At 37.9% G+C, this 27,996-nt stretch overlaps 1 protein-coding gene across 1 annotated transcript in view; it reads left to right on the top strand.

Annotated features, from left to right (window-relative positions):
* The window catches only part of c11.1 (maestro heat like repeat family protein c11.1), a 264,060-nt gene that overhangs the window by 26,401 nt on the left and 209,663 nt on the right, over nt 1-27,996 (top strand). The window contains exons 3-4 of the mRNA XM_068228566.1: nt 20,660-20,805; nt 24,278-24,481. Of these exons, the coding sequence (XP_068084667.1) occupies nt 20,660-20,805; nt 24,278-24,481 (350 nt within the window). The remainder of the gene's footprint in view (nt 1-20,659; nt 20,806-24,277; nt 24,482-27,996) is intronic.

Raw genomic sequence — 27,996 nt, 5'->3', positions numbered from 1 at the left:
TCAGTTACCTCATTACCCTCTTTGCCGCTTGCCAGTGTTCTTTGCCGAAAGAATCATTGCATTGGCTTAAAACACTCACTGCATGAGATATGTCTGGACGTGTTGTGGTTGATAGATACATAAGAGCACCTATGAGCTCTCTGTAGGGGGGCCCCTCGCCATCATCCTTGGACCAAGTATTTAATCTTGACAGTTTAATTCCAGCTTCAATTGGTGTGGCTACGGACTTGCAATCAGACATTCGAAAGTGATCTAAGATGTCCATAACATAACCTTTCTGTTTCAAGGTTGTACGAGATTCATCTCGAGAAAACTCAATCCTGAGACAGTACTTCATGTCTTCTAGGTCTTTAACCTCAAACGACTTTTGTAGAAATTTGTGGACCTCGTCAATTTTCTTGAGTTCCGTGACAAAACTAAAATGTCATCTACATAAACTATGATTAGGAGAGCATCAGCATCAGAACCCTTCACATAGACACTCGAATCGCCAGACACTGGTTTGACACCAAGCTTTAGTAGTTGCTAAGTTCAAGCGTTGGTGTCAACAGCGGCCAGCCTGCTTCAAGCCATACAGAGCCTTTTTTAATACGGCACACACAATCCTTGTTCAACATCTTCAGCATCCTCTTGGTTTCAGCTATGATCTCGGATGTTGCATTGTTTTCCTGCACAATGAATTTGAGTATTTCCTCTTCAACAATTCCATTTAAGTATGCAGTTGCTACATCGAATTGTCGGACATACATTCCATGATGAGCAGCGAGTGCAATAGCCGTTCGTATTGAGCTGAGTCGTGCTACTGGTGCGAATGTTTCAGTATAATCTATACCTGGGCTCTGGGAAAAACCCCTGTCCACGACTCTAGCTTTCCTTCTTGTGATCTCGCCATTTGCTCCGTACTTTATTCCTAAGGGGTACATGACTTCCGGTTGTCGTCCTATTTTCTGGGCGGTCTACGAGAACCCAGGTCTTGTTTCTTAGAATAGAGACAAATTCATCTGCCATCGCCAGCTTCCACTCATTTTTCTCTGGACCTGAAAATGCTATCTGAATTGGAACCTTAGCCAGACATACCAAATCAATTTGTCCTACATCGTGTTACTGGTAAAGCTTTCGAGGTCTGCCTCATGTGCCTGAACGAATCATTTTTGGTCTTCCTGGAGCATTACAAGTGATGAAAATCATTTTTCGTCCGTATTGAAAGTTTCATAAACTGTATATAGGATACTATCTTTTGTTTATTTCCACCTATTCAATACATTACAAGAAGTTGGCATTTATTTTAAAACATTATTCAGATGAGACATGTTTCGCCTCTCACTTTGAGGCATCTTCAGTCATTATCAAAAACCTTATTATTTTACTAGGCATCTGGTTAAAGATATTCAAAAACGTGTTTGATGATTATAAGAGAGGTAAGATTTACGTTAGTTATAAACATGTTCATGAAGTAACTAAAAATCCATTATATATTGATAAAAACATATGTAGTTCTTTGTTGAATAGGACTTTTTTGATTCTACTATAATAAGAGAAGGTGGCTTGAAGCCGTAGTCGTTAATAGATGTCTAATACATAGTGGAAGGCATAAAATATCAGTTCTATGAGAATATACATTACATTCAAATGATACTAAAACTACTACCCTTGAATCCAATATATAATGGATTTTTAGTTACTTCATGAACATGTTTATAACTAACGTAAATCTTACCTCTCTTATAATCATCAAACACGTTTTTGAATATCTTTAACCAGATGCCTGGTAAAATAATAAGGTTTTTGATAATGACTGAAGATGCCTCAAAGTGAGAGGCGAAACATGTCTCATCTGAATAATGTTTTAAAATAAATGCCAACTTCTTGTAATGTATTGAATAGGTGGAAATAAACAAAAGATATTATCCTATTGCACCATCCCGCGTCCAGGTTGACTACACGAGTTTCCAGACTAGCTCTTGATAATACTTTCATCTGCCGAATATTCTTGGGTTGTGAGTTCCGCGTGAGAAAGAAACACCGACGGCCTACGGTAAATACCAACCTACGTAAATGAACGTCTTCAACACGCTATTAGTCGGTTACCGTATATTTTTGATACCAAAATTTATCGCAAAAATCAGATTATCGTGGCTTGCCAAGAACACCGTACATGATGTCATCATGATCACAATGAAAATTAATCATTCCAAGCCTATATCTAGTACTTACTCTAAGCAGACATTGAAAGAATCCAATATTACTCTACTCAACTTTTATTCATAAATTGATTTATGGATGAATTGGAATAAACGTTGATTACCTTGAAAATCATTTATACAGTATAGCAGGTTTCCTATTCAATCAGTTTCTCAATAAATATATTGATGTTGTCTTGAAGAAATAGGTTTGGGAAAACCTCTGATAAATAAATAAAATAATGAACTTAGGCCTTATTCATCTGAATCATAATCTTAGCCTATCGAAAAATTGTATTATAACTAAGTAGTTTCCAAGGAATTCAAATGAAAGGAAAAATAATTAAATTACATAATAAGTAAAATTACTCAACATAATTGAAAAAGTTGGATAATTGCAATAATTATAATTATTATAATGTTTGTAATGAATGAATTATTTGGATGCATCCGAAAGTTCTAAGTAAAATAAACTATATTCCTACTATATACAATTCAAATTAAAGTTCAATTGGAAAATGAGGAAAACGCAAAGAAAATGGCCAATAATTAATCACTCAATTAATTAATTAATTAATTAATTAAGATCTGGAATCTCTGAAAATTAAGTTAAGTTGCTTCTCGAAACCATCAAGATTCAATTGCCTGAATTAAATTCGCATACAATTACAGAAATGTATATCACTCGGTTGAAAACAGTTCATCTCAATGTCCACGCACAGTAGAAAAATCGTGTGAAAAGATTACTGTCTGATTCTTAGGTATCTACTCTATTCGAAGTTTCAATTTGTTCAATGTTTCATATTTTGTACCAATTAGCCTCCATATAAGCAAAACTAAGTCCACTTTAAGTCGTAAGCATTTTCAAATTATTTCCATCGTAAGGATTACATTGCTAAATTATTCAATTATTCCTTTAATTCATGGTTAAATTTCAGCTAAAGTGCGTATATGACTTACCATAACATTTCCAAGTATATCACGATTAATAATCCAACGAAATACCATGTATGGAAAAACTGACACATAGGAAGACTCTATCCTCATCTAAAATCCATATATGAAAGTCTAAGTTACCAGTGATGACTAATATTGCTCCAAGAGAAAATAAATAAATCGTAAGCTGACTTGCCGTAAGTGAGAATATGTGAAAACAGTCGTAGTTATGTCAGTGAAGGTCTAAATGTTTATGTAAGTGATCTCTCGGCTCTTCGAAGATCCTACTTATTCAATTAATTCTTTAGTGATGGCATTACGATCGTATTCTAAACTGTATCATATATATATTAGGGAATAAAATAGCAATCAGAAACAGTACGTTTCACCTCCGACACCTTAGCATGTGCAACCCACACATACTACCATTTCTCGAAGAAATACTATGACCGACACCTTAAATAACAGTAACTATCACCATCAAAATACACTAGCAATTCATATGCTAACTATATTCATTATTTAACACTTCCATTATCGCGTAGCATTTATAATTGAAGCACTCATTCCATCAAAACACAACATATGTACTATCACCTGCACATATATATATTCATTACCATTACTGTCATAGTATCAAATAAATAGTACACTGTAACCTTAAAATTGTGCCATCAAATTTCCTTGTAATACTCCCTAAATACGATCTTTACGCTTGCTATTAGTCAAAACCATCATGCATATAAATATTAGGTTCCTCATAATACTCTAATATTTCACTGACAACAAATTATGAAAAAAAAAATATCAATCACTTCTCCACTCTCATATTGACAGATTTACGAACGGCATTTCACTGGTACTTTAACGCCTATGTTTGGAATTTACGGTAACTTTGGATGAATACCTATTTCCTTGTGAACACACACACGTATATTAATTACGCACACAAAATGTTACTACATATATTATACATTAACCCAAAGAATAAGGTTTTCTACTTACGATACGACTTAAATGGGGACTTATCTTTGCTTATTGGATCTGGCTTCCATCTCGCTGTTGATCGTCATGGGATGGTAGGTCTTGCTCCCTGGTTCGGCTTAAGTAACAAGGAATCATCTCGTCATCACAGCTGACTACTATCCTCCTGGATCATCCATCTCGTCAAGCGTTACCATAGCCAGAGTAGTCCTCGCCTCAGCTTCTTAGAACATCATGACGGCCTCCATTGCATCAAGGACAGAATAATACAAGGCATTAGTGGATTTATACATGGTAATCTGCTTAGTAATGCTAATGTGGTCAGTATATTTGTTTTCTGTTCCGCTTAATTTGCCTATAAGACTCTAAATATCGTCTTGTTTCAAACTGCCTTGCTCGCCGAAACGTTATGAATTTTATGTGCTTTAAGGATTGCACTCTGTTCCGTCTACTTCAGTTCTCTTGATGTTATGCAGTATCGGGCAAATAAAATGTTCCGAGCCCAACCGTGACGTAGTGAAGCTCCAACTTGACGTTTCTTATCAGCTGGTCTTTTATCTCACGTATATGTCAAATACAGCTGGTGTTCGGCGGGTTATCGTTGACTTGATCTTATCTCTAACAGTAGACTAAACTCTCCAATTATTACTGGGTTTCTTTACGCGATTCCGTCTTTCTTGGTGTAGTGCTCAATTAAGAATCCTTTCTCTAATGGAAGATTTTTTTTCAATAATGGATTTAAATAATCCGCTCTCGTCATTCTTTCGCACTGCCTTCTAAAAATAGAATTCCTTCTGTGATTGCCGGTTGAATTTATCATCTCTTCAGTTCATACAGCTGTTAATTGTTTTTATTCTGACCCGCTAATAGCCGAAGCGCCATTTTTGTTCCAAATATAGTAACTATAGAACGGTGAAATGGCACACTATATACACTTCCTGGAGCATGTCGAGATTGTCGTATTTCTGGTTCTGGTTCATTTTCAAAACCAAGAAATTCTTCTGAACTATCCGGATCTTTGATGCTTTCTGTACGTTCTGTATGTCTAGGAGTTATGTTTACATTGATGAAAGGATCAACCTGCTCTGGCTCTATCCTGGGATGATCTTCACCAAAGTAGTTCTACATTTGGGCGCTGACTTGGAAAAGTATCAAGATCGTACTTTTGCTCTTTTCTGTCTCCTTTCAAAAACTTGACATCACGTGAGATTTCCACTTTTCGTTCCTGTGGTATCCAAATTCTTAAACCTTTGGACTGCTCCACATATCCGAGGAATATGCCTTTTTTTCCCCGAGGATCGAATTTTCCTATGTTCGGCGATCGATTTAGGCAGTAGGTTTCACATCCAAATTTTTTGAATTTACAAACATTTGGTACCTTTTCAGTCCAGGCTTCGTAAGGAGTTTGTCTACCCAGTTTACTTGTAGGACATCTGTTCCTAATGTAATTCGCTGTTGAAAGAGCCTCTGCCCAGAAAGAAGGAGGAAGTCCGGACTGCATTAATAAACATCTGGCCATCTCGACGAGTGTACAGCTTTTCCTTTTCACTACTCCATTTTGTTCTGGGTTGCGCAGAATCATCAGGCGTCGTAAAATCCCGCAGCTTTTCAACAATGTGTCGAATTGGGAATTCACGTACTCCTTACCATTATCAGACTGCAAAATCTTTATCTTCGTGTTTTTCTGTGTTTCCAGATGTTTTCTGAAGTCCTGAAACTCATTAACGACTTCATTTTTCTGACGAAGAAACTTCCCTTCGCACCATCCGGTCCCATCGTCGACAAATGTGACGAAGTAAAGCACGTTTAGTTTCGAGGAAACCCTGATTGGGCCATAAATATCGGAATAAATCAATTCCCCTGGTTCCATTCTCCTATCAGACTTCTTCGGAAAAGGGGCACGTGTCATCTTTCCCTGGAGACAGATCTCACATTCAAAATCCTCTTCAGTGTCGATGACTTTGATTCCCTCTGTCCTTTTTCTTCACTGCCTTACGTAGATCCGTTATGTTTAGATGCTCCAATCGAATGTGCCAGTCCATAATAGACCCTTTGCGCGTATCTTCAGCTCGGCCAATTTTTCTCTGTTATTCGGTGTACGACCCATTAACATAATAAAGTCTATCTTTTCTATATGCAACGAGTAAGGTACTATCGTTGGCATCTGTAACTCTAGTAGATTAGTATGCAGATCAGGTACGTATAATGTATCGCATAGGTTGAACTTTTATCACAACCATCAATGCTCATTGACATTGTCACAACACCTTTTGCACTTATTTTCATTGTGGAACTGTTCGCTAACTTTAAATCATCAGAAACATTAGATTCTACTTGTGAAAAATAGTCCAGATTTTTACACGTGCGATGTACAGCCGGTATCGAGGCACCACACTGTATGTGCGTCGCGGTCCGTCACGAACTTACACAAGTTCAGTTCTGATGTAATATATAGCAAGGTACTTCCTTCGGCCTTGTGCATTGTCATGATCATTTTTACTCGATTTGCACTCCTTCGCCTTATGACCTATCTTTTTACAACGATAGCATCGAAGAGATGTGGATCCTCCTTTTTTGCCTTTATCGACTTTGTTTGTGGGCTTTCTATAATTCTTGTTCTTGTATTTTCATTCAACAGTCATACAGTTTTGCATCATGTTGTTCCGTCACTGCCCCTCGCGTCACTTTCTTTGACAATTTTTATGCGTAATACCTCGGGTTTTGGAAGTTTGTCGCAAGATTCTATTGCGCACCGAAAGTATTCAAAACTGACTGGCAAGCTATACAGAAGTAATATGGATAACAAATCATCGTTGATTGCCATGTCCATACCATTGAGCTTGCCTACGGCGTCAAAAAACCTCCGCAAATGATCGCGTACATCCCCATCTTCACTCATACTTTGAAGAACGTTCTGCTTTAATAATGTTGCTTTCTGCGCTGGCCCCTTCGATTGGTAAATCGACTCTAGTTTTAGCCACAGTTCACGCGAAGTGATACAATCTTTTACCTGTTTCAATTCCGAGGGTTGAATCGCCAAGATGATATCTGACATTGCTTCACTGTCACGTTCTTCCCATTCTCTAATAGTGGCAGCATTTTCGCTGACCGGCTCGGGCTTAACCTTTATCCCAGCTACGAACACCCATGCATGATTCTTTACTAACACAGCCTTCATGAGAATTTTCCACGTGTCAAAGTTGTCCGTCTTGATGTGCACCATACTTGAAGTGTTCATTTTCACACACTATTTCTTCGCAGAAGTCACTTGGCTAAATGTGTAACTCAACCTCGCCAACTGTGCGCGACACGATATTTTCACACGTCTATTTTTCAGGGTATTTTATCACTACACATTGAATCACTTTCCAAACGCGCATCCTGGGCCCATAACTTGTTGAAAAGGGCACGATGTTTCGGAAAGTAATAAGGTCAGCATTGTTTATATTAGAATGACACTATTTATTTCATACGTAAATCACAGATGGATGCAGTGAAAACAATGGACATGGGTGACGTGTCAGAATGAACAAAGAAAACGTAGTGTGTAGGTGGCGCTACTTGATGGTGGCTCAGCAAGAGTCATATGAATATATATAGATATTCTCATCAATTATTATTATTATTATTATTATTATTATTATTATTATTATTATTATTATTATTATTATTATTATTATTATTATTATTATTATTACGGGGATACCCGTGGACCACTAGAGGTGAAAGAAGGTGCCGGGGTTAATGGGTCTAACTACAAAATCAAAGTTAATTTAAAATGGTAACAAAGGTTATATTTTTTTTCTCTTTAAAAAAAAAAAAAACAAGTAACAATGTAACAGGTACCAGTAGCAATAAACAAGTCTAGGAAAGACAAGATTGATGCTATAAACAGAACCTGGGCTTCAAGCCCTCACTTTACACTTCCTGAGCTACACCCTTAACTTTACAAAGATCATAACCTTACTTAAGGGCAGAAATCCCCTAATACCTGGAGCACTGGCTCTCAACTCAAATTATTAAGCCTTCAAAAGGCATTCAGTAATCTTACTTTGAAAAAGAGCTAACAGGCTCTCAGTTTTCAAGCCTATTCAAGGCAACACCCAAAATATCTTACAACTTTTGGCCTTCCATGGCCCAGCTTACAAAATTGAAAGAGGGATATCTTGTACCCAACCTATAGGGCCTTCGTATACAAGAAATACCAGTTAAATAAATGGCCCAAACACAAAATGAAAGGAGTCGAATACTTGCACTCCTAGATGTGAATTTTAAAACCTACAGGGCACTAGGCCAATGAAACAGGGGCTATTCCCATATTATGGAGGTGACTCGTATAATAAAGAAATTTAACACATTGCGGAAAGGAAGAAAATCGGTTACAAAATGTAGTCACCTCAAACCAAAATGAAGGGGCGCTCGAGAGGGTGCATCACTCTCTATCCCTGATTTACAGTTAAAGATTTTATGAACTTTTTACATGAGCCAGCAGAGAATTACATTTGTAGAGAAGTAGGTTACATATTTAAGGTTTCGGACCTTACCCTCAGGTTAAACTGCGGAGCTAGCAAGAAATAAGATGTTAACTGGCCATTACCTTGCTGAAGACCTGCTGCCTGAAGAAAGAGGCACCTCCTGCCTCCTGCTTGACTCACACACTTAAGTTAGATGTTGATCAAATGGCCAAGAGCCGTGAAAACCCGCAGTTTATAAACCCTCGGGGAAGGTTCGAGACCTTTCATGAATAATCAAGACACACCCACAGAATTTTATTGGTGAATGCAAAAGTTACACTCAAAATCGAAGAAGAAACACAGGATTGGTTGAAAATTAATTACAGAAATTCTTGATTGGCTAAATTCAAAACTAGCGGAAAGAAAAGATAAATATTGCCAACCCAAAAATGAATGAACCAAATTTAGTAAAGATAAAACTTATGAATACAAAGTTTCTTCAAAAAGGTTCCTTCACTTCGCACCAGGGTGCATGATCAAAGTTTGTTAGTAGTGACGTCTATGAGGGAATGTCCAAACTTGTTGATGAACTGAGAACAAAACAAGTTGAAATTCACGCAGTACTGGAAATTTAATAATACCAAAATTACGGTAGTGACATCTTCTGAGGAAAAGTTTGAGTAGATTTAGTTCCAAGTTCAGTGTTTCTCCTGTAGAGGAGTTCTGTAAGGCGCAAGATTTAAATGTGAGGCGTAGGGGTGTACCTCCCGGTACAATTATTATGCTAGAAGACGAGATCGGTAAGATCCCCGGTCACCATGTCAAAATCCTCGTAGGTGACTTCATCGCTCAACTGGGAAAAGAACGATGGTACCAAGATATGCTGGGGCCTTACATAGCAAATAGGCGAATGAACACCAATGGCAGGCGCTTAATTGAACTGTGTAGATTATATCAGTTGAAGATCATGTCCACAGTTTTCCCCAGAAAGGCAAAATACCAGACCACCTGGCAGTCACCAACGCAGCTATAGGATCATTTCAAATCGATCATGTTGTAATCAGTGTAAAATGCAAGAAAGAGATCATGTATGTCAGAGTTCGTAAAAGTTGAAAAGTTGATTCTGACCATTTCTTCACACAAATAAAGACCAGATTACTACCCAGATGTAAGATACCTTCTACCACAATTCCACCAAGGATTGATCCCCAATTCCTGTTGGAGAATAAAGAACATTTTGCAACTGACATCTTGCAAAAAGATATGAAAGACTGGAACCAACTGAAGTCCACCATATGCGAAACGACCAATAACCTCGGACAACCTCGAAGGAAGAGACGACATAGATGGTGAAATACTGAATGCGATCTTGCAGTTGATAAGCGCGCCGCAGCCTGAAAGTGGTACTCAACCAAACGAAAGAAAGATTGGGAAAATTTCCGAATAATGCGGAAACTGTCGAGTAAGACCATCAGACGTGTGAAAAGATCTTACAGTTGGTCAAGACTGGAGAAGTTAGATGAAGAATTCAAAATGTACTACACCAGAAACTTTTATCGGGCCTTCAAAGAGGAACTCTCTGGTTATAAACCACAATGTCTTCACTTTAAGAATACAGATGGGGAGTTGGTCACCTGTAACCGCCGGAACGTGGAACTTTTGGGAAACTACTTTGAGCAATTGCTCAGTTGCGAAGAATCCACAGAAAGATTACCTGTTGAAGATCCTCCGGAGATAACCTCCCATCTAACCCACCAACAATGCAGCAAATTGCTAATGCCATCGGACATCTTAAGAACTGCAAGGCACCCGGGAAAGATGGCATCATTGCGGAAGCTCTAAAAGCAGGTTGAAATAAGATCACAGAGGCCATACACTAGATCTTGATCGACTGCTGGGAGACTGGCAGGATCCCTGATGACTGGAAATCAGCTATCATACACCCTTTACATAAAAAAGGTGACCACAGTGATGTCAACAACTATCGAGGGATATCTCTGCTGTCAGTAGCATACAAAGCGCTATCAAGGATTTTACTGGACAATGTGGAAAGCCAATGTGATCGAATTATTGGTGAATATCAAGGAGGATTTCGGCGGGGACGGTCCTATACCGAGCAGATCTTCAACCTAAAAAACCATTCTCCAACTAAAACAAGTAAGGAGTATGAACATCGCTGTGGTTTTCGTCAACTTTAAAAAAGCTTATGAATCCATCGACCGCCAGACATTCTTCTCTGCACTGCAAGAACGAGGTGTCGATTACAACACACACACCCTCACCCAACAGACTCTTATGGGTACAACATCTAGGGTGAAGTTCAGGGGAGAACTATTTCGGAGTTTCAAGATAAAAACTGGAGTACGACAGTGAGATGGCCTCTCACCCATTCTGTTTAATCTAGTGCTCAATAAAGTCATCAAGTACTGGGAATGTACACTGAGGAATCTAGAAATCAAACCAGTTACCATTGGAGCTGGGACCCAAAAGATTGAGATCAGTTGCCTAGCCTTCACAGATGACATTGCAATCCTAACCAACGACTCTAAGGATGCTGTCATTGCTATCGAAGCCCTGCAGATGATAGCGGTGAAGGTAGGATTACACATATCATACGACAAAACTAAGTACTTTGAGACTCGGCATCCCGGAAACCCCCCTTTGACAACCATACCTGGAACGATTGGAAGAGTCAGTTGCTTCCGCTATCTTGGTGAATGGGTTCACCCCAATGGTAGAGACGGTACATCCATCTTAGAAAGATGTAACCAACTCAGTGCAGCGTACAAACTATCCCACAACCATTGTAATAAGAGGTGCATTTCGAAAAATGCTAAGATCTGTCATTACAAAACTGTTGTCAGACCACAGTTTTTGTATGCCTCAGAGACCCTCCTGATGAGCAAAAAAGGCACCATGGATGATCAGGAGAAAGCCGAAAGACGTATCCTCAGGAAAATTCATGGACCAAGATTGCTCCCTGATGGAACCTACAGACTTAAATCGAACTCTGAGCTGTATCGACAGTTAGAATAAGCCAATACCAGCATGCGACATAGGAGGCTTAAGTTCTACGGACACCTACAATGAATGGACAGCAACAGGCTTACCAAAGATCTTCTCTTTGGTTAAAAGCTACAAGGCTGGAAGCTTGTGGCTTAATGAAGTACACAAGGACTTGGATTCGGCTGGGATTTCAGACATTGATATAGATCATTCCAAATTTTGTGCTATGGTACAGTCTTGGACCCCACTGCCTAGAGTACCTAGAAGTCGGAAGCCCCTTTCACAGGAGAGAAAGGAGAAATTATCAGCAGGGTTCAAGAGATATTGGGAACGAAGAAGAGCATCAAGGAAGAACTAGTCATCAGCGCTCCTTAGTGGGCTTAAATCAGTAATAATAATATCTAGTAATTAGAGATGGTTTTTAAATCCTGATTTTGAACCTTCCATATACTTTGTCTTTGCATGTAAAATTTGCAGACCTGTTCTTGCCGCTATTTCAAGTTTTTCTATGGACTGGAGTGCTTCTTGTTTGTTGTTGTAGAGGATTGCCAAGTCATCTGCAAAAGCAATGCATTCAAGGTGAATTTTGCTTTTGAAAAGTCTACCAATATCGATCCCTTTAGTTTCATTTTTCCCATTCTCGAACCACTTTTCCCAGAACTAGAGTGAATAGCACTGGTAATAATCCATCGCCTTGTCTGACTCCTGTTGTAATTTCGAATGGCTCTGAAATTTCTCTTAAAAATTTAACTTTCGCTCTTGTACCTGTTAGAGTTTGCTTGATCAGTTCCCTTGTTTTTCTGTCGACTTGAAATTCCTCAAGTATATTGAATAGAGTCTGTCGGTTTAATGAATCATAAGCTTTTTTGAAGTCAACAAAGGTAATTATTGTTTGTTTTGTTTTACGAATTTGTAAAAGTTTTTAGGTTTTGAGATTTGTTTTAGGCATGATCTCCCTTTTTGAAACCCTGCCTGATATTTTAATGAGGTGGTCAGTTTGTTTTTCTAACCTATTCAGTAGAGCTTTCGAGAAAATTTATTATTATTATTATTATTATTATTATTATTATTATTATTATTATTATTATTATTATTATTTTTATTATTATTATTATTATTATTATTATTATTATTATTATTATTATTATTATTATTATTATTATTCCATCCATCCATTGTCTAAAGGCTAAGCCTTGTCGCTGCAGCCACATCCCATGGTCTTCAGCAGTCCTTTTCATCGTGACATAGGAAGCAAATCCCAGCTGAGTGATTATGTTCCTAAGGTACGAGAGGCGTGGTCTTCCTCTCGACTTCTTCCCTAGGACCTTTCCTTTGAAGACATTCTGGAGAAAGGTGTCATGTTGTAGGACGTGTCTGAGAAATTTAGCTTTCCTCTGTTCTAACGAATAAATTAAGGTCCGTTTTTTCATTAATGTCATTCAAGATTTAGATATTAGTCTTTTTTTCTGTCCAACTCATACCTGTCAGTCTTCTCCAGAACCATATTTCAACAGCTTCTAGTATTGATTGTGCTTGTTTTCCCAAAGTCCGGGTCTCACAACCATAAGTTAGCACACTCCAAACAAAGGTTTTAACAAATTTCTTCCTGGTTTCAATTCCTATGTGCTTACTTAACAATAGATTTTTCCTGCTTTTGAAACACTTGTTTTGCCATAGCAATTCTTCTTTTGACTTCTGTCAGGCACTGATTATCATTGGTGATAACACTACCCAGATAACAAAATTCTTTAACCTGGTCTATTTTTTCACAGCCTAATTTAATGTTTATTTTTAATCCAGTCTTCTTCATTTGAACGACCATCATTTTTGTTCTCTTTATGTTTATTTTTAGCCTGAACTTCTCTAACGTGTTGTTTAGTATACCGAGCATCCTAGTCATTTTGTGCTCTGAATCAGCTATCAATGCAATATTATATTATTATTATTATTGGGTCAGTAGATAAGATACTCTTAAACTTGCAATTATACAGTAAAAAGAAAACCACATTCACACATACATGTAAGCTCATTGACAAAAAGAATAGCTCACTGAGAAGGAGTTGTCTTTTTTCTGCGAAACTCGCCATACCATTACATCTCGAGCAGATACTTAAATGAATAGCTTTGTGACTTCATTAGTTGAATGGTCTTGGCACCAAAGGCATATGAAAAGGCTTCTATAGAGGCTTTTAAAGTGGAATGCTGCTTCCAGTAATGAATAGCTCGTTGATCACTCGACATGCCTCTTCAACACAGTCAAAGAAATTTCACCCATTTATCAGAGTTTGAATGGGTGGGGTGCATTATTGGAAATGTACAAGGCTGGATGGTCATGTCAATGATTTGCCTGTCACATAGGCCGTTCTGACCAGAATGTTTGGGAATGTTGAGACCAGTGGATGCCCTCAAGTGATAACCAGGAGAGAAAAAAAGTCTGATCCTCTGTCAAGCATGAGCACATTTACACTATCTTTACAGGCTCCTGTGTCTGCCTGAACCGTTTCCAGGTGCTTTGCTGAAGGAAATTTAGTCCCACAGCCTTCATTATGTGTCCTGTTATCTGTCTGTGTACAATGGTGTTGTGAACTTGAAACCTGGACTGCTAAGACTGGAATTTGTTTGTGTTTAGTGACAATTCCGGGTTCTCTTTGCACATTGACAATGCCTGTGTTCATGTCTGGAAGCCTCTAAGTGAATGTCTCAATTCTGCCTTTGTTGTGGCGTGACACACCACCCCCAGTGCTGCTGTGCTGGTCTGGGTGCCCATTACATATGACAGTTGGTCATTCCTAGTTGTGATACCAGGGGCATTGACAACAGAGTGGTTTGTACAGGGCATCTTGCAGCCACATGTGTTGCCCTTCATAGCAGAGCTTCCAGGAGGCATTTTATCAGCAGTACAATGCTTGACCGTACACAGCAGTGGTGTCATAGGGATTCCTTCCAACAGTACCATGCTTAAATGGCCTGCTCTATTGCCCATTGAACATGTCTGGGACCGGGCTGAGTGGCTCAGACGGTTGAGGCGCTGGCCTTCTGACCCCAACTTGGCAGGTTCGATGCTGGCTCAGTCCGGTGGTATTTGAAGGTGTTCAGATGCGTCAGCCTCGTGTTGGTAGATTTACTGGCACTTAAAAGAACTCCTGTGGGACTAAATTCTGGCACATCAGCATCTCCAAAAACTGTAAAAGTAGTTAGTGGGACTTAAAGCAAATAATATTATTATGCCTGGAACCACCTGGGTGGCCAACCTCAGCAACTTAGGAGTTTACACGATCTAGAGGACCAGTTGTAGCAAATATGGACGAATGCAGGTTGCCGTACAAAATCTGTATGCCTCCATACCTGCTTATATCACATCTTATATCCAAGTTAGAGACGGATCCTATGGGTACTCAATTCTACCTTCTAGTGTTCAGTTTTCCACAGTAAACTCTCTGTTTACTCTAATATTGAACTCACATCAGTGTTTACAATCACCCTTATCAAGTTCCATGTGATTCAAACTCTTTCTTGATGCATAATTGTGTCCTTTTTGTGAGTAAGTGAATCCACTATTATTGACGAGAAGAGGATCACACTATTGCACTGGGTCTGGTAATTTCAAACAACTGGAGAGAACTTTCCTATGCCAAGCAGCCCCATACTGGATGAAGGAAGATATTTAGCCATGGGGGTAGAAATAACCCTGTCTGCTCTAGCAGATTTTCACCAATGATTCTTGCTCTGTTGAAAATGGAATTTTCACTTTCAACAACCCTCATAATTGTCACATGGTTTAGTTGGGGTATGAGTTTCTGAATATGACATTTCACACGTACTGATTGAAGAGCTAAAATTAAATCAATGTATTATTTGAACCTTGTACAATAATACAAAGGAGCAAACATGTTAAGCATGATCATTGCCACTGATGTGATTAGGCCAGGGCCCATAAAATCTGAAATGAAATGCTAGTCTACTGACTGACACCATCAAGGATCCTGGAAATGAACAAGGTCTATTGAATACAATTTCTATGAAGTTAATGGTGGTTTTCTTATACATCATCCAGGGAATCATTTGTGCCAGTACCAGGCGAGTTGGCCATGTGGTTAGGGTCGTGCAGCTGTGAGCTTGCATCCGGGAGTTAGTGGGTTCAAACCTCACTGTCGGCAGCCCTGAAGACAGTTTTCTGTGGTTCCCATTTTCACATAAAACCACTTTACCTTAATTAAGGCCACAGCCGCTTCCTTCCCACTCCTAGGCCTTTCCTATCCCATCGTCGCCATAAGACCTATCTCCTATCTGAGTTATTTTGACATTCAACCAATAGCAAAAAAGAAAAGGAACACAAAATAGAACAAACATAAAGGCAGGTCAGGATATGGATAGAGAGCAACGGAAACAGGAGATGGGACAAATGTGAAAACACGAAAGGACAAGAATAATCTCTATATCTTCATACACCGTCATCTACAAATACATATCGTTCTCGGTGCGATTTTATTTTGGTGTAAATAAATATCACACAGGATACTTTCACTTCCTTGCATAAAACCACTTTATTGCCGCTATGTCTGTTCCTTAAAAACACGCAGTTATACACAACACAATTAAAGGAATCACACTGAAGCCATTTACTGTTGATTCTATCAAGTACAGATAAGTCCTCACACTCATCATTCACTTCACCATCATACAGTCTATTCTGAAAAGTACAGATATCAACAAGTCCACACACTGATTATTCACTTTACCATCACCAGGCAAGACTGACTACCCTCTCACTCAAGTCGATTCTGACAAGTTCAGATGTCAACCAAATCCTCAGCTCACCGTAACACTCACTCTAACCCGCACTGTACACTCTGTCAGTTCAGTATATATACTGTTCGACAAACAGTCTAGAAATATCGACTTCTGGAAGTGTTACACTCTAAATGGAACGCATCCGAACTTACAAGAAACAATTTATTTTACTACGATTTACGGACTTCATCTGTTATCAATTATTATCTATTATCAAGGAACAATTGATCGACTGGCCTCTCGATTGGAGTAAATTGAACTCAAATATTTAATTACGTATACACAAAGCACAGTGACAAAATCTACAAAATTCCTGATGTTTCTACATGTATCTGAATAGTATATCATTACAGTGAGTTTCCATAAACCTCTATATGTAATCGGAATGATAGTGGATTATACCCAATATACGAATATTACAGAGTTTTCTACAGTTTTTGACTACACAGACTTTGAGGTTAGATGTATTCACAATACATATTTGAGGTTTTAAAAATGTACAATACATATTTACAGAGTATAGTTGTACTTAGCACTTAATAAAAGATAATTAAAATTAATTAAACATAGTAATTTAAGGTTTTACAAGCGCTAGGTTGAGTAGGATGGCATACATATTGACATTCATAAGACTCTCTCATCAATCCCAGTTCTTTTATGTCCATTTCTTCTCAGCCCCCGATGAGCTCATTTCAGCTTCCCAGGAGGGTGGGCATCAACACTCATTGAGGGGCTATCTTAACAGATCTTCAGTCTTGATACAGGTACTGTAAGATAAAAAGAAAGCTGGATAAGTTCAGGAAAAGGGAAGAAACAAAAGCAAAATAAACTTACTTAGATCTCTCACTTTGTGATCCTCATACTGAAAACTTATGTGTTTGGGCAGTTTTTACGTCAATGTGGAGACATTGCCAGTATTGTGAGATAGTTATCTGTGAAAGATATATTATAACACAACTGGTGTTACAGTTGTCTGTGAAAGATATATTTTAACACAACTATAACACCAGCACACAGATATAGACGAGGAAGGAGCCACCACAATAGCCTAACATCAAGAAAAATACACGAATGACCAAGACCATATTATCTGCTTCCAAACCCAAGGAATAAGACTCCACTCACAGCTGCACATACTTACCTCTGTCTATATAATTGGATTTTGTTAACAATAAAAGCAGTTTATCATATACACAAGTGAAGACATCATTTAAGTAAACAATAAGACTTCTTAAGAGACCTACAACATTACCGACAATCGCAAGCACCAGATTATGTACCGCACTACTATGGACTCTAAAGACGGGAATGAAGATATACTCTAGACACGCACTATCAAGTCCATGAAATGTTTTATACTCATTATTTTAATGTATTTTATTATGTTCTGTGTATTTTAATGTGTTTATTGTATTTGTGTATATAACTTAGATATTTTATGCTTAGGATAGATTTTACAGTCAAATTTCTACTCCTGAAGAAGATAGCTTTATACCCATGTACCTGAAAGTCAAATCATAACACATAACTAACTCACACTCAACATGCCCAGTTTGGACACAATCAGATATGGTGTGTCCTTATGGCATCCTCCTTTAGACAGGGTAATGTCAATTATTGTTTGATACATATGTAAAGGTATTTATGTTCAGCTGATGATGACCAATTAGGGTCAAAACCGGTACTGTAAGCTAATTCTTACAATACACAGATTGATAGGGTGGAAATCCTTTCTTATCTGTACATGATTCGACATAACACGAAATGTTATTACTCTGATAAAAGAGAAATGAGGAGGTGTGCATTGTCTGCACTAACAAGTTTGGCTAATGTGGTTTTGTTCTCTTAAGGATATTAATTGATAGCGTACAATATGTATATTTCAAAATTTCAAAAATTGAAAGAATCAATATCATCTCATTTATTAAATGAATCAATAATGCCATAAACTCATTATCAGACGACTGAAAGTAAGTACTGGTCTCTTAAACCATTTTATAATAATTAATACACTGGTTGTACTGACTTAGTGACCCTCACTCATTGGTCTTAGGATAGTTGAAAACTTGTGTATTTTATTCTGTTTAGTAGACTTAATAAACCTCTAATATGATTTTGTGGTCTTTCTCTGTTTGTATCTATTATTTTGGTTGAAGTAACTGACAGTTTTTGCTCCTGTATTGCAGTTTGCTGCTCTCAAATATCCTCTCTAGAAATTGTAACTTATTTCTTTCTTTCTTTCTTTCTTTCTTTCTTTCTTTCTTTCTTTCTTTCTTTCTTTCTTTCTTTTCCTTCTTGAGACTATGGATATACAGTAGGATCCCAATTATCTGAGCCTCAATTAACCATGGCTAATCCGATGGTAATCTGTGAGTGTAATATACTAATTTTCTTGTAATTCATGAAAGATTTTTCATAAATGCTGTGCTGTTCTGAGCATGTAATGAACATGATGACGACTGTACTGACAATCCACACAAGATTTTTCATATAGACTGAGTAAATGTCATCGAAACAGCACGTCTGTATATCGAAAACCAAGATGATGTTACATCTGCCAGTATTGTGATTCGGAGGCAACTAAGAAATATTGTGGGAAAGAAACAAGGAACCACATTTAAAGAGAACACTGTAAGAGACTTATTAAAGGAAGTTATATATGCCCACCCAAAAGATTAGACTTCTGTCTTTCTTTTACTTAAATGGAAGATAAATCACTCATATTAAAATGTACAGCAATATGTCTACTGTAAATTACTGTATTATTAAATCTATATACATATTAAAGTGTACCATACAGTATAAGAAACCTGTATTACAAACATGTGAATGTGTATTTTGTTTTGTTTTCATACAACATGAAATTCACTAAGATATGAAAAGAGGCTTAAAAGTGATACTGTATTATTTAAATTAGTATGTAATTTGTGGAGCCTCCGTGGCTCAGACGGCAGCGCGTCGACCTCTCACCGCTGGATACCATGGTTCAAATCCCGGTCACTCCATGTGAGATTTGTGCTGGACAAAGCGGAGGCAGGGCAGGTTTTTCTCCGGGTACTCCGGTTTTCCCTGTCATCTTTCATTCCAGCAACACTCTCCATTATCATTTCATAGCATTTATCACTCATTAATAAATCACCTTGGGAGTGGCAACCCCATTGTAATAACAGCCTATATATGTTTCATTCATCACATCCCTGACCCGGTCAATGACTGGAAAACAGGTTGTAGGTTTTCATTTTCAGTATGTAATTTGTATCCAGAATGGCTGCTGCTATCCATATTACCCTAGTTTTCAGCTTCCGAGGTGCTATCGACCACATTACCTCGGATAATTGTGGTTCTACTGTAATTCTGCTTTTGTGTGTTTTTTATGAAGTGCTAAATTGACATTGGCGACTGGAAAGATGCAGTGTCTTTGAGTGGTGTATCATCTATGAGGGCCCACGGCATTCTGAAGAGAAGCACAAACCTTATAAAAGAGATCATAGGATAGAATGGAAAAAATCAGAAAAGAAATTACCGCCAGGTGTACAGCAACAAAGAGCTTACTTACTGAGCTAGTTGGCCGTACAGTTAGGGTTGCGCTGCTGTGAGCTTCAGGAGATAGTAGGTTCTAAGCCCACTGTCGGCAGCCCTGAAAATTGTTTTCGAATTGTTTCCCATTTTCACACCATGCACATGCCGGGGCTGTACCTTAATTAAGGCCAAGGCCGCTTCCTTCCCACTCCTAGGCCTTTTCTATCCCATCATTGCCATAAGACAGTGCGATGTAAAGCAAATAATTAAAAAAATCAAAGAGCATTGTGGCAGAACTCTTGGTTTTAGAATCTGAGAACCCATAATCAGTAACATTAGGAGCCGGGCTGAATGGCTCAGACGGTTGAGGCAGTGGCCTTCTGACCCCAACTTGCAAGGTTCGATCCTATCTCAGTCCAGTGGTATTTGAAGGTGCCCAAATAGGTCAGCCTCTTGTTGGTAGATTTACTGGCATGTAAAAGAACTCCTGCGGGACTCAACTCAGGCACCTTGGCATCTTTGAAAACCGTAAAAGTATTTAGTGGGATGTAAAGAAAATAACATTTAACAACATTAGGAAGACAGTCGTTAAACTTGCGAGCAAATTAATTTTAAGCATTACATTAGCCTTACATCTGGCCTTCCCTTGCAGCTTCTAACAGTTCCTCCTCTATTTTCATACCTGATTAAAACTTACTTTTGGAAACTTCATTTAAAGTGTTGTATTTACAAAATACATTTTCATTTTTAGGGAGTTAATCATTCTTCTTCTTCTTTTTTTTTTTACAGTGGTGGTTGGTGCACTGATAGAGGCAGCTGCAGATAAGGATCAAGGAGTTCGTGAAGCTGTTGGAGCTTCCTTGCGTAAAATTGCCAAGAAATGTCCAAATGAAGTTTTGGAAAATGCAGCTGCTTTTCGTAAGAGAAATCCTAAGGTATATGCAGTTTTTATATTTAAAATTCTGCTTACTGTTTTTCTGAAAATTCCGTGTATGTACAATTTCAGCATTTCAGCCAGACATTTTATGAATCAAGAATTTTGGTAAAACTCTTCATGAACTACATGGACTCAACACAACCTAGTAAGCTTGATGTTTATGTTAAATGCAATGCAGTTATGAAAACTAAATATTCACAGTCCCAGCAAATGCTATAAGCTCTGTCTGTGTTCTGTGCTGCATTGATGACGTGGTGTATTTTTATGTAAAGTGAGTCTGTCTTATGTAGTAAATAGCTGTTAATTTGTCTGCCAGACTACAATAAATTTTTAACATAAAATTATTGAATGCATTGGTATTTTTAACAATTTACCTGATAATTAATATCTGTTTAGAATCTTTTGCTGACACATTTCAGTTCTTTGATATAATGCACTTATTTTCACAGAATAATTGACCTTTAGAGATTACTCTCTATTACCTGTCAACCCATCAAATCCAGTAACAGAATATAATAGTAATTGAATTATGTTATCATCTTTTATGTAATTAAAGGAGTTTTAATGTTGGTTTGTTGAAATTTAGAGTCAGAGTCCTTAGTTCAATGGTCAGCATTGAGCTCTTCAGTTTAGAGGGTGTCGGTTTTGTTTGCTGATTGGGTCAAGGATTTTAACAACGTCTCTTATTCCTCTTGTATAATTTACCGTGTTTTTCTTCACAAGTGAGCAGATATTATTATTTTCTTGCATGTCTGATGGTAAGTGTTTTAAAATAGAACTAACTCTCAAAAATGTCAGTACACAAATATATATAATAATTTTGTGTGGCCATTATAACCTAGTGCAACCCTCTGGTGAGGGTGGGTGGTGCCTGCCTGCTATGCATAGGACACTCTGCGTTATTTTGAAGGAAGTAGTGTTTTGTGCATTGTGTGAGTTGCAGGAATTATAGTCTAGAGAATTAACTGTTCACGATTAAAATCTCACAACCCGGGCAGGAATTGAACCCGAGGGTCAAAGGCTAAGAGGCTGACCACTCAACCATGGGGCTGGACAGTAGGAAAATTATACGTTTTGACTTTTTACTGACAGTTGGGTGACTTCCCTACTTTCAGTATTGTCTAAAGCTGTGTAGTTTCATGTGTAAATGTCAGAGATATCATTCCCCCCTTAACTTAACATTTAAAAAATATATATATTCGTCCAAAATTACCCAGTTTTTAATTGCAGAAACTAAATATTTATTATAAACAAAGTTATGCAGAATTATAATTTTCAAAATTAATCACAAAAAGTGTTTATTAGTTTTTTTAATGAACTTTTATCAAGAGCATGAATATATATTTGTAGCAGTTAAAAGCAAATGGAAGTTATGTGAAATGTTTTCATCAGTGAATATTTTGTGATCATCATCATCATCATCATCATCATCATCATTATCATCATCATCATCATCTGGAGCAGTTTCCAACCACAGACTAGGTCTGCTTGGAACATAAGACTCTCCATAGTTTTCTGTCCATCCACCACTTCTCTACTGTCATAATCATCCAGTTCCCTCCTCTTGCCTTGATGCTTTTCTTTACACCTTTCAGCCATCTGTCCCTCGGTCTTGCTGTAGATCTCCTTCCCTTTGACTCCAAGTCTTGCATTCATATCTATTTCCCACTACACCGATTAACTAATGTCAGAAGAATCAGAGTTACTTTCATCATCCGAAGATGCTTTTTCACTACCACTGTCCATTGCATCACTTTTGGATCAACTGTAAGATATTTTATACTAACACTAACAGGGTGTGGGGTAATAAGCTTACTTTTGACAACATACCATATAAGTTCTGGGAAAAGGAGATTGGTGTTCGGTTTCCCCATTAATTTTGAGGTTAAGATATTTTACTGTCATTGAAATAAAACTATGAATTCGTTTGATAGAACAAAATATATTCTTTAAATAATATATAAAAAATAGTGAGTCTTGTTGCGATAAAACAGATGAGAATATGAAATTATGACATTGCAACTGAAAGAAACTAGGCATGAATTTGAATTCTTCTTGACCGGACATTTAACAATTTATACGAAATATTTCCCTCACTGATTCACTTGACTGTACCTTCAACACTTTGAGTGTAATTACGACGTATTCCTTTGATCTGGTGTTTACTGTAGATGTGTCACGCCTAACTTGGTGGTACATCCTTGTGACTGCTTCTTCTCCATATCATCTGACTTCTTTGTAAGTCAATATGGTATTACCTCATAGCAGGTGGTATCCCTCTCTGACTCCATGGTAAGCCCTTGCGTCCATGTCTTCAACTAAGTAACGGACCAACTTTGGCCTCACTCTCTCAATGACCAATGATCAATGGCTCACTGAGTCTTCTCCATCTCTCGTTCACACTCGTTGACTGACCGACTGAGGCCTCTTCATCTCATAGACTTCTTCACTGTTCAGCTTCTCTTTAACTAATGACTGACGCTACAAGATGTAGCCACCTTTTATAGACGTTGGGTGACACAGCTACGTAACCTCCAGAAATAACAATGACATACTCCCACAACGCCTCAAACTGTTGCATGTAATGGTGAAATCCCCCGGGGCTCCCTAAGAAACTCAAAGGAACAGAGCTCAGTGCTAAGTGAGCACGATGACGTAGCCATGACGTGGCGATGACTTGGCAGAATCGCCAGCATTATTGCACAATGTAACGATGCCATATCCAACATCTGATATATAACAATTCTCACTGTACATGTATTGAGTGTTATTTTACACACACGCATATATGCATACATCTAAGTACAATCCTGCAAGCGACAAGCATTGCAAAATTGAATTGAATAAGAATTATAACAAAATAATAGTAATCTCACAGATAAAATAATAATAATACGGACATAATAATAATAATAATAATAATAATAATAATAATAATAATAATAATACAGATATTATCTTGTAACGGGATTTGAACCGTTACACAACTACACTTTAAATGAAATTCTTCTTCACTATCCATATCAAAACAAGAGCAAAAGAAAAGAATAACATACAATTGAAAACTATTTGGTGCCTGTAAGCATGTTTCCCGCTTTTTCCTGTCATCTGATACAGTGACACATAACAGCGGATGGTGCCTTTGCAATGTGATGGGCGGTTTGTCTCAAAAATCGAAGAGTAAAAGTGAAATTTTGTGCCTTTTTTGTGGCTGTTTAAGTAACTAGATGCACGAAATGTTTCTATTTAGAGTTTATTTACTGCATACTGTCTGGTTGCCCAAATGTTTGTGAGGTTTTTAAGTTAAGAGATTAATTCAGCAATTCTCTGGTGGATTTTCATGCCGTCATTATTTCTTACAGTGTGTCATTTTGAGTTCATGTATATGAACCATACAGTTTGTACCAAATAGTTAGTGTGATCTTATGCCGGTGAAAAAAGGTTACAATGAGTTATATTGATTATTTTAGGTATCTGGGCCTCATCTGGTGGTACTGTTGCGTGTCATGGAACAGATTTGTAATGAACACTTAGATGAAATAACTCCTGATGCTGTTCACAAGTTGGTGGAGTTTGGAGTGGAGGAAATGACTCGCAGTCCAGAATATTTACCTGATGTGCAAATGCCTGCTTCAGGAATCCTTGTGGCTCTGGGTCAGAAACATTGTATTGAGGTAAGTGAAATGTAATTTGGTTTCAGTATTGTTACTGAGCATTTCTTATCATACATCTTCATCATAATGAGTAGAGCTGGGATTTCTATGTAATTACATATTTTGTTCCTTGCTATTTAGGTGCTGGGAAAAGTCATATGTTCACAAAACACTATATTAGGGTTATTATTACCGAATTTCATTTTACATATCTTTTTTATATTTGTGGGTATTCTACATATTCTTAGTGATATTACATAAAATTACATATTTTAGCGTTTTCCTGTTTTCATATATAATAAATTGCTGAATTGAAGTTTCACACTTAATGTGGGGCTGTTGTCTGTTCTCTCAACAGGGGGTTAAGGTAAATATGAGTGACAGGTATTTGAGAGGATGATAGGTGGAGGTAGAGACCCTTGCGAAATAGGTTATTCTAAAGGTTCCAATTAGCTGCAGGAAAACTGTTACTTTACATGTGCCAGTCTTAAATCTTTCATCCCTTTTAGAGTTAATTGCTTTACAACTAGCCACTTTCAATATTTTTCTAAGCGCATTTCTGTGACCTTTTTGTTATGTAGTTAGGAATTTCCAAATCTGTTGTTAGAGCTGTCTTCTTTCGAGATGTCTCAATGAGGTTTTAGTTTCTTTTGAACAGCTGAAGAACATAGTTCATGAACATCAGTTTCCTCTAGAGTCAATATGGCACCAGTAGCATCCTCGCTGGCTTCAAAGTTAAAATCATGGATTGCAGTTGGCGAGTCCTTTGCAACTGATGGCAAAGTAGTGATTTGCCAGGCATGCAACAAACATATTGCATGTTCCATGAAATCCCAGCTTGAGCAACATGCACGAAGTGCTCTGCATAGAAAAAACCAACAGTTAGGTCTACAAAAGAAACAAATCCTTTTAACACAGATGCAGCCTTCACCTTCAAGTAACCCTTTTTATAAAGACTTATGCAGTGCAATGATTGCAGCCAGTATTCCATGGTATAAACTTGAAGTGCCTGAATTCACATCTTTTCTGGAAAAAGACTGCAAGCAACATGTTACTAACCAATCAACACTACCCAAGAATTATCTTCAAGCCTGCTATGACGAGGTAATGCACAACATAACTTTAGTGACTCCAAAATGGTCTCCTCAATCACCTACATCAGGGGCAACTTCTGCTGGCTTCCAGAAACCATCAAACGTCTAGAAACATCAGGACTGCCACTGCAAGATTCTATTGCCATCACAGAGGATGCTATTGAAAAACTAAGTGCTGTGCATGGGGAAACTGGTGCAAGTGTATTGAGTAAATTGCAAAAAGTGTTGAAGAGAAATCCTGGTTATTCAACATTTCACAGTGTGTGCCGAATTCTAAATGGAGATGACGTTGATCCACTCGAGGACATTTCTCCAGCGAAAATTCCTCTCCCAAAATTTGCCCCAGTTACATCATGTGATGTTGAAAGATCTTTCTCTGCATATAAGAACATCCTAAGTGACAAACGCCTTTCCATGACCCCAGAGAAGATCGAAAAATACTTAATAGTTCACTGTGGTACAAAACTTAAGGAATAAACATGCTTTGAGTGTTGAAAATAATAAGTTTCTATTGAATATGTGTGTGATATATTCATATAATATGACTCTAAAGAACATTGAAAAATACTTAATTGTTCACTGTGCTGCAAAATGTAATATAAAGCGTGTTTAGTGTGTTGTAACTGACAAAATGGTAAGTTTATATTAATTATATGATATTACATATTTTTCCCATTCTACATATTTTGCTACATATTTTGGTGCTTTTTGTTACATATTTATGTACATACTAGCTGATGTACCCGTGCTTCGCTACGGGATTCTCAGAAAGACTGAATTGGTGGTTTTCCTAACTGAATTCAACGTAGGTCATTACAAAAACGTCAGTAAGAATGTAGCGATTGAAAGCAATGTTATCATGTAAAATACTCGATCAAATGAAAAACCGCACACTTTCTCATTTTCAACGAACAGTACTACGGTGCCGATCTAAGAGTCCAAAGTTCCAGCGCTGGAGTAACCAGGTCGCAGACTGCCGTGAACACTCCTCTGTCATTATTCCGTTAAATATGCACACTACTCATTCCAATCAGTGCCTCAGAGTAGGGATTGAATAGCTCGAATGCTATGATGAACCACTGTGTTACGTACCAGTAATATCAGAAAATGTATGAACCAGAGGAATGGCATGCTAAAGAAGAAAGTTATATAACTCCCCAGCTACTTCCTGGCAATATACAGGCAGGCTGTTACAGTCGGTACGACCAGGCGAGTTGCATGTATGGTTAGGGGCGCGCAGCTGTGAGCTTGCATCCGGGAGATAGTGGATTCGAACCGCACCGCCGACAACCCTGAAGATGGTATTCGGGAAATAGTGGGTTCGAGCCCCACTGTCGGCAGCCCTGACGATGGTTTTCCGTGGTTTCCCATTTTCACACCAGGCAAATGCCGGGACTGTACCTTAATTAAAGCCACGGCCGCTTCCTTCCACTTCCTAGACCTTTCCTATCCCATCGTCGCCATAAGACATATCTGTGTCGGTGCGACGTTAAGCAAAAAAAATGGTATTCCGTGGATTCCCATTTTCACACCAGTCACACCAGGCTGTACCTTAAAGCCTAGGCCGCTTCCTTCACACCACTATTCATTTCCTATCCCATCGTCGCCATAAGACCTACTTGTGTCGGTGCGGCGTCAAGCAAATTAAAAAACCTCGGTACGCTGCAGTAATCCTATCTATCGGGGATGAGAGGAAACAGAAGACAAAAAGCACATCACAACAAACAATGATCAATGTAATGTTATTGTTGATAAAGTTTATGAGCTTTCTATATTGCAGGCCTTCACATTAGTTTTCTTTCTACTCTGTGATATTAGGCTGTCTTACAAAATTATTTATATCGTAGACGGTAGTTCCTTATTCTCAGACTTTACATACCTATTTTCACTGAATTCTGTTTACCCATTTTCTCGTCACTCGGCGCTCATATGGACTTAGTAACAAAAATCCAAATTCATTAATATCTCCGATTATATGCGGTACGGTAACAATGTATAAGACATAAGTGATCGAAAATTTAATAACTTCTTACATAACTACTACTAACTTACGACATAACTAAAGTTATGTTAGGTATGTAGTATTTATCGATACGACCACTAATAACATAAATAACTTATTTGAGAATTACATTTCAGACCTTCCCCTAAACTACTATTTCACTCAGCGTGAATAAAATAATTTGTAGCCTAGATTGCAGTGGTTCATCACCCGACATTACATACCGATTTTCATTAAATTCTCTTCAGCTGTTTTACCGTGATGCGTGTACATACATACACACACACACATACATACATACAGACAGACAGACAGACAGACAGACAGAAATTACGGAAATGTAAAAACTGCATTTCGTTGTTCCTGTGGGCAAGACCAATACAGAAATACCATTCTTTTCAAATTCTGAGTAATGAACAGAAAAACTCTTCTTTTATATA

This window comes from Anabrus simplex, chromosome 7 (genome assembly GCF_040414725.1).
Source record: "Anabrus simplex isolate iqAnaSimp1 chromosome 7, ASM4041472v1, whole genome shotgun sequence".
NCBI lineage: Eukaryota > Metazoa > Arthropoda > Insecta > Orthoptera > Tettigoniidae > Anabrus > Anabrus simplex.
Note: the sequence above shows the minus strand (reverse complement) of the source record. Positions and strands in the feature narration are given on the sequence as shown.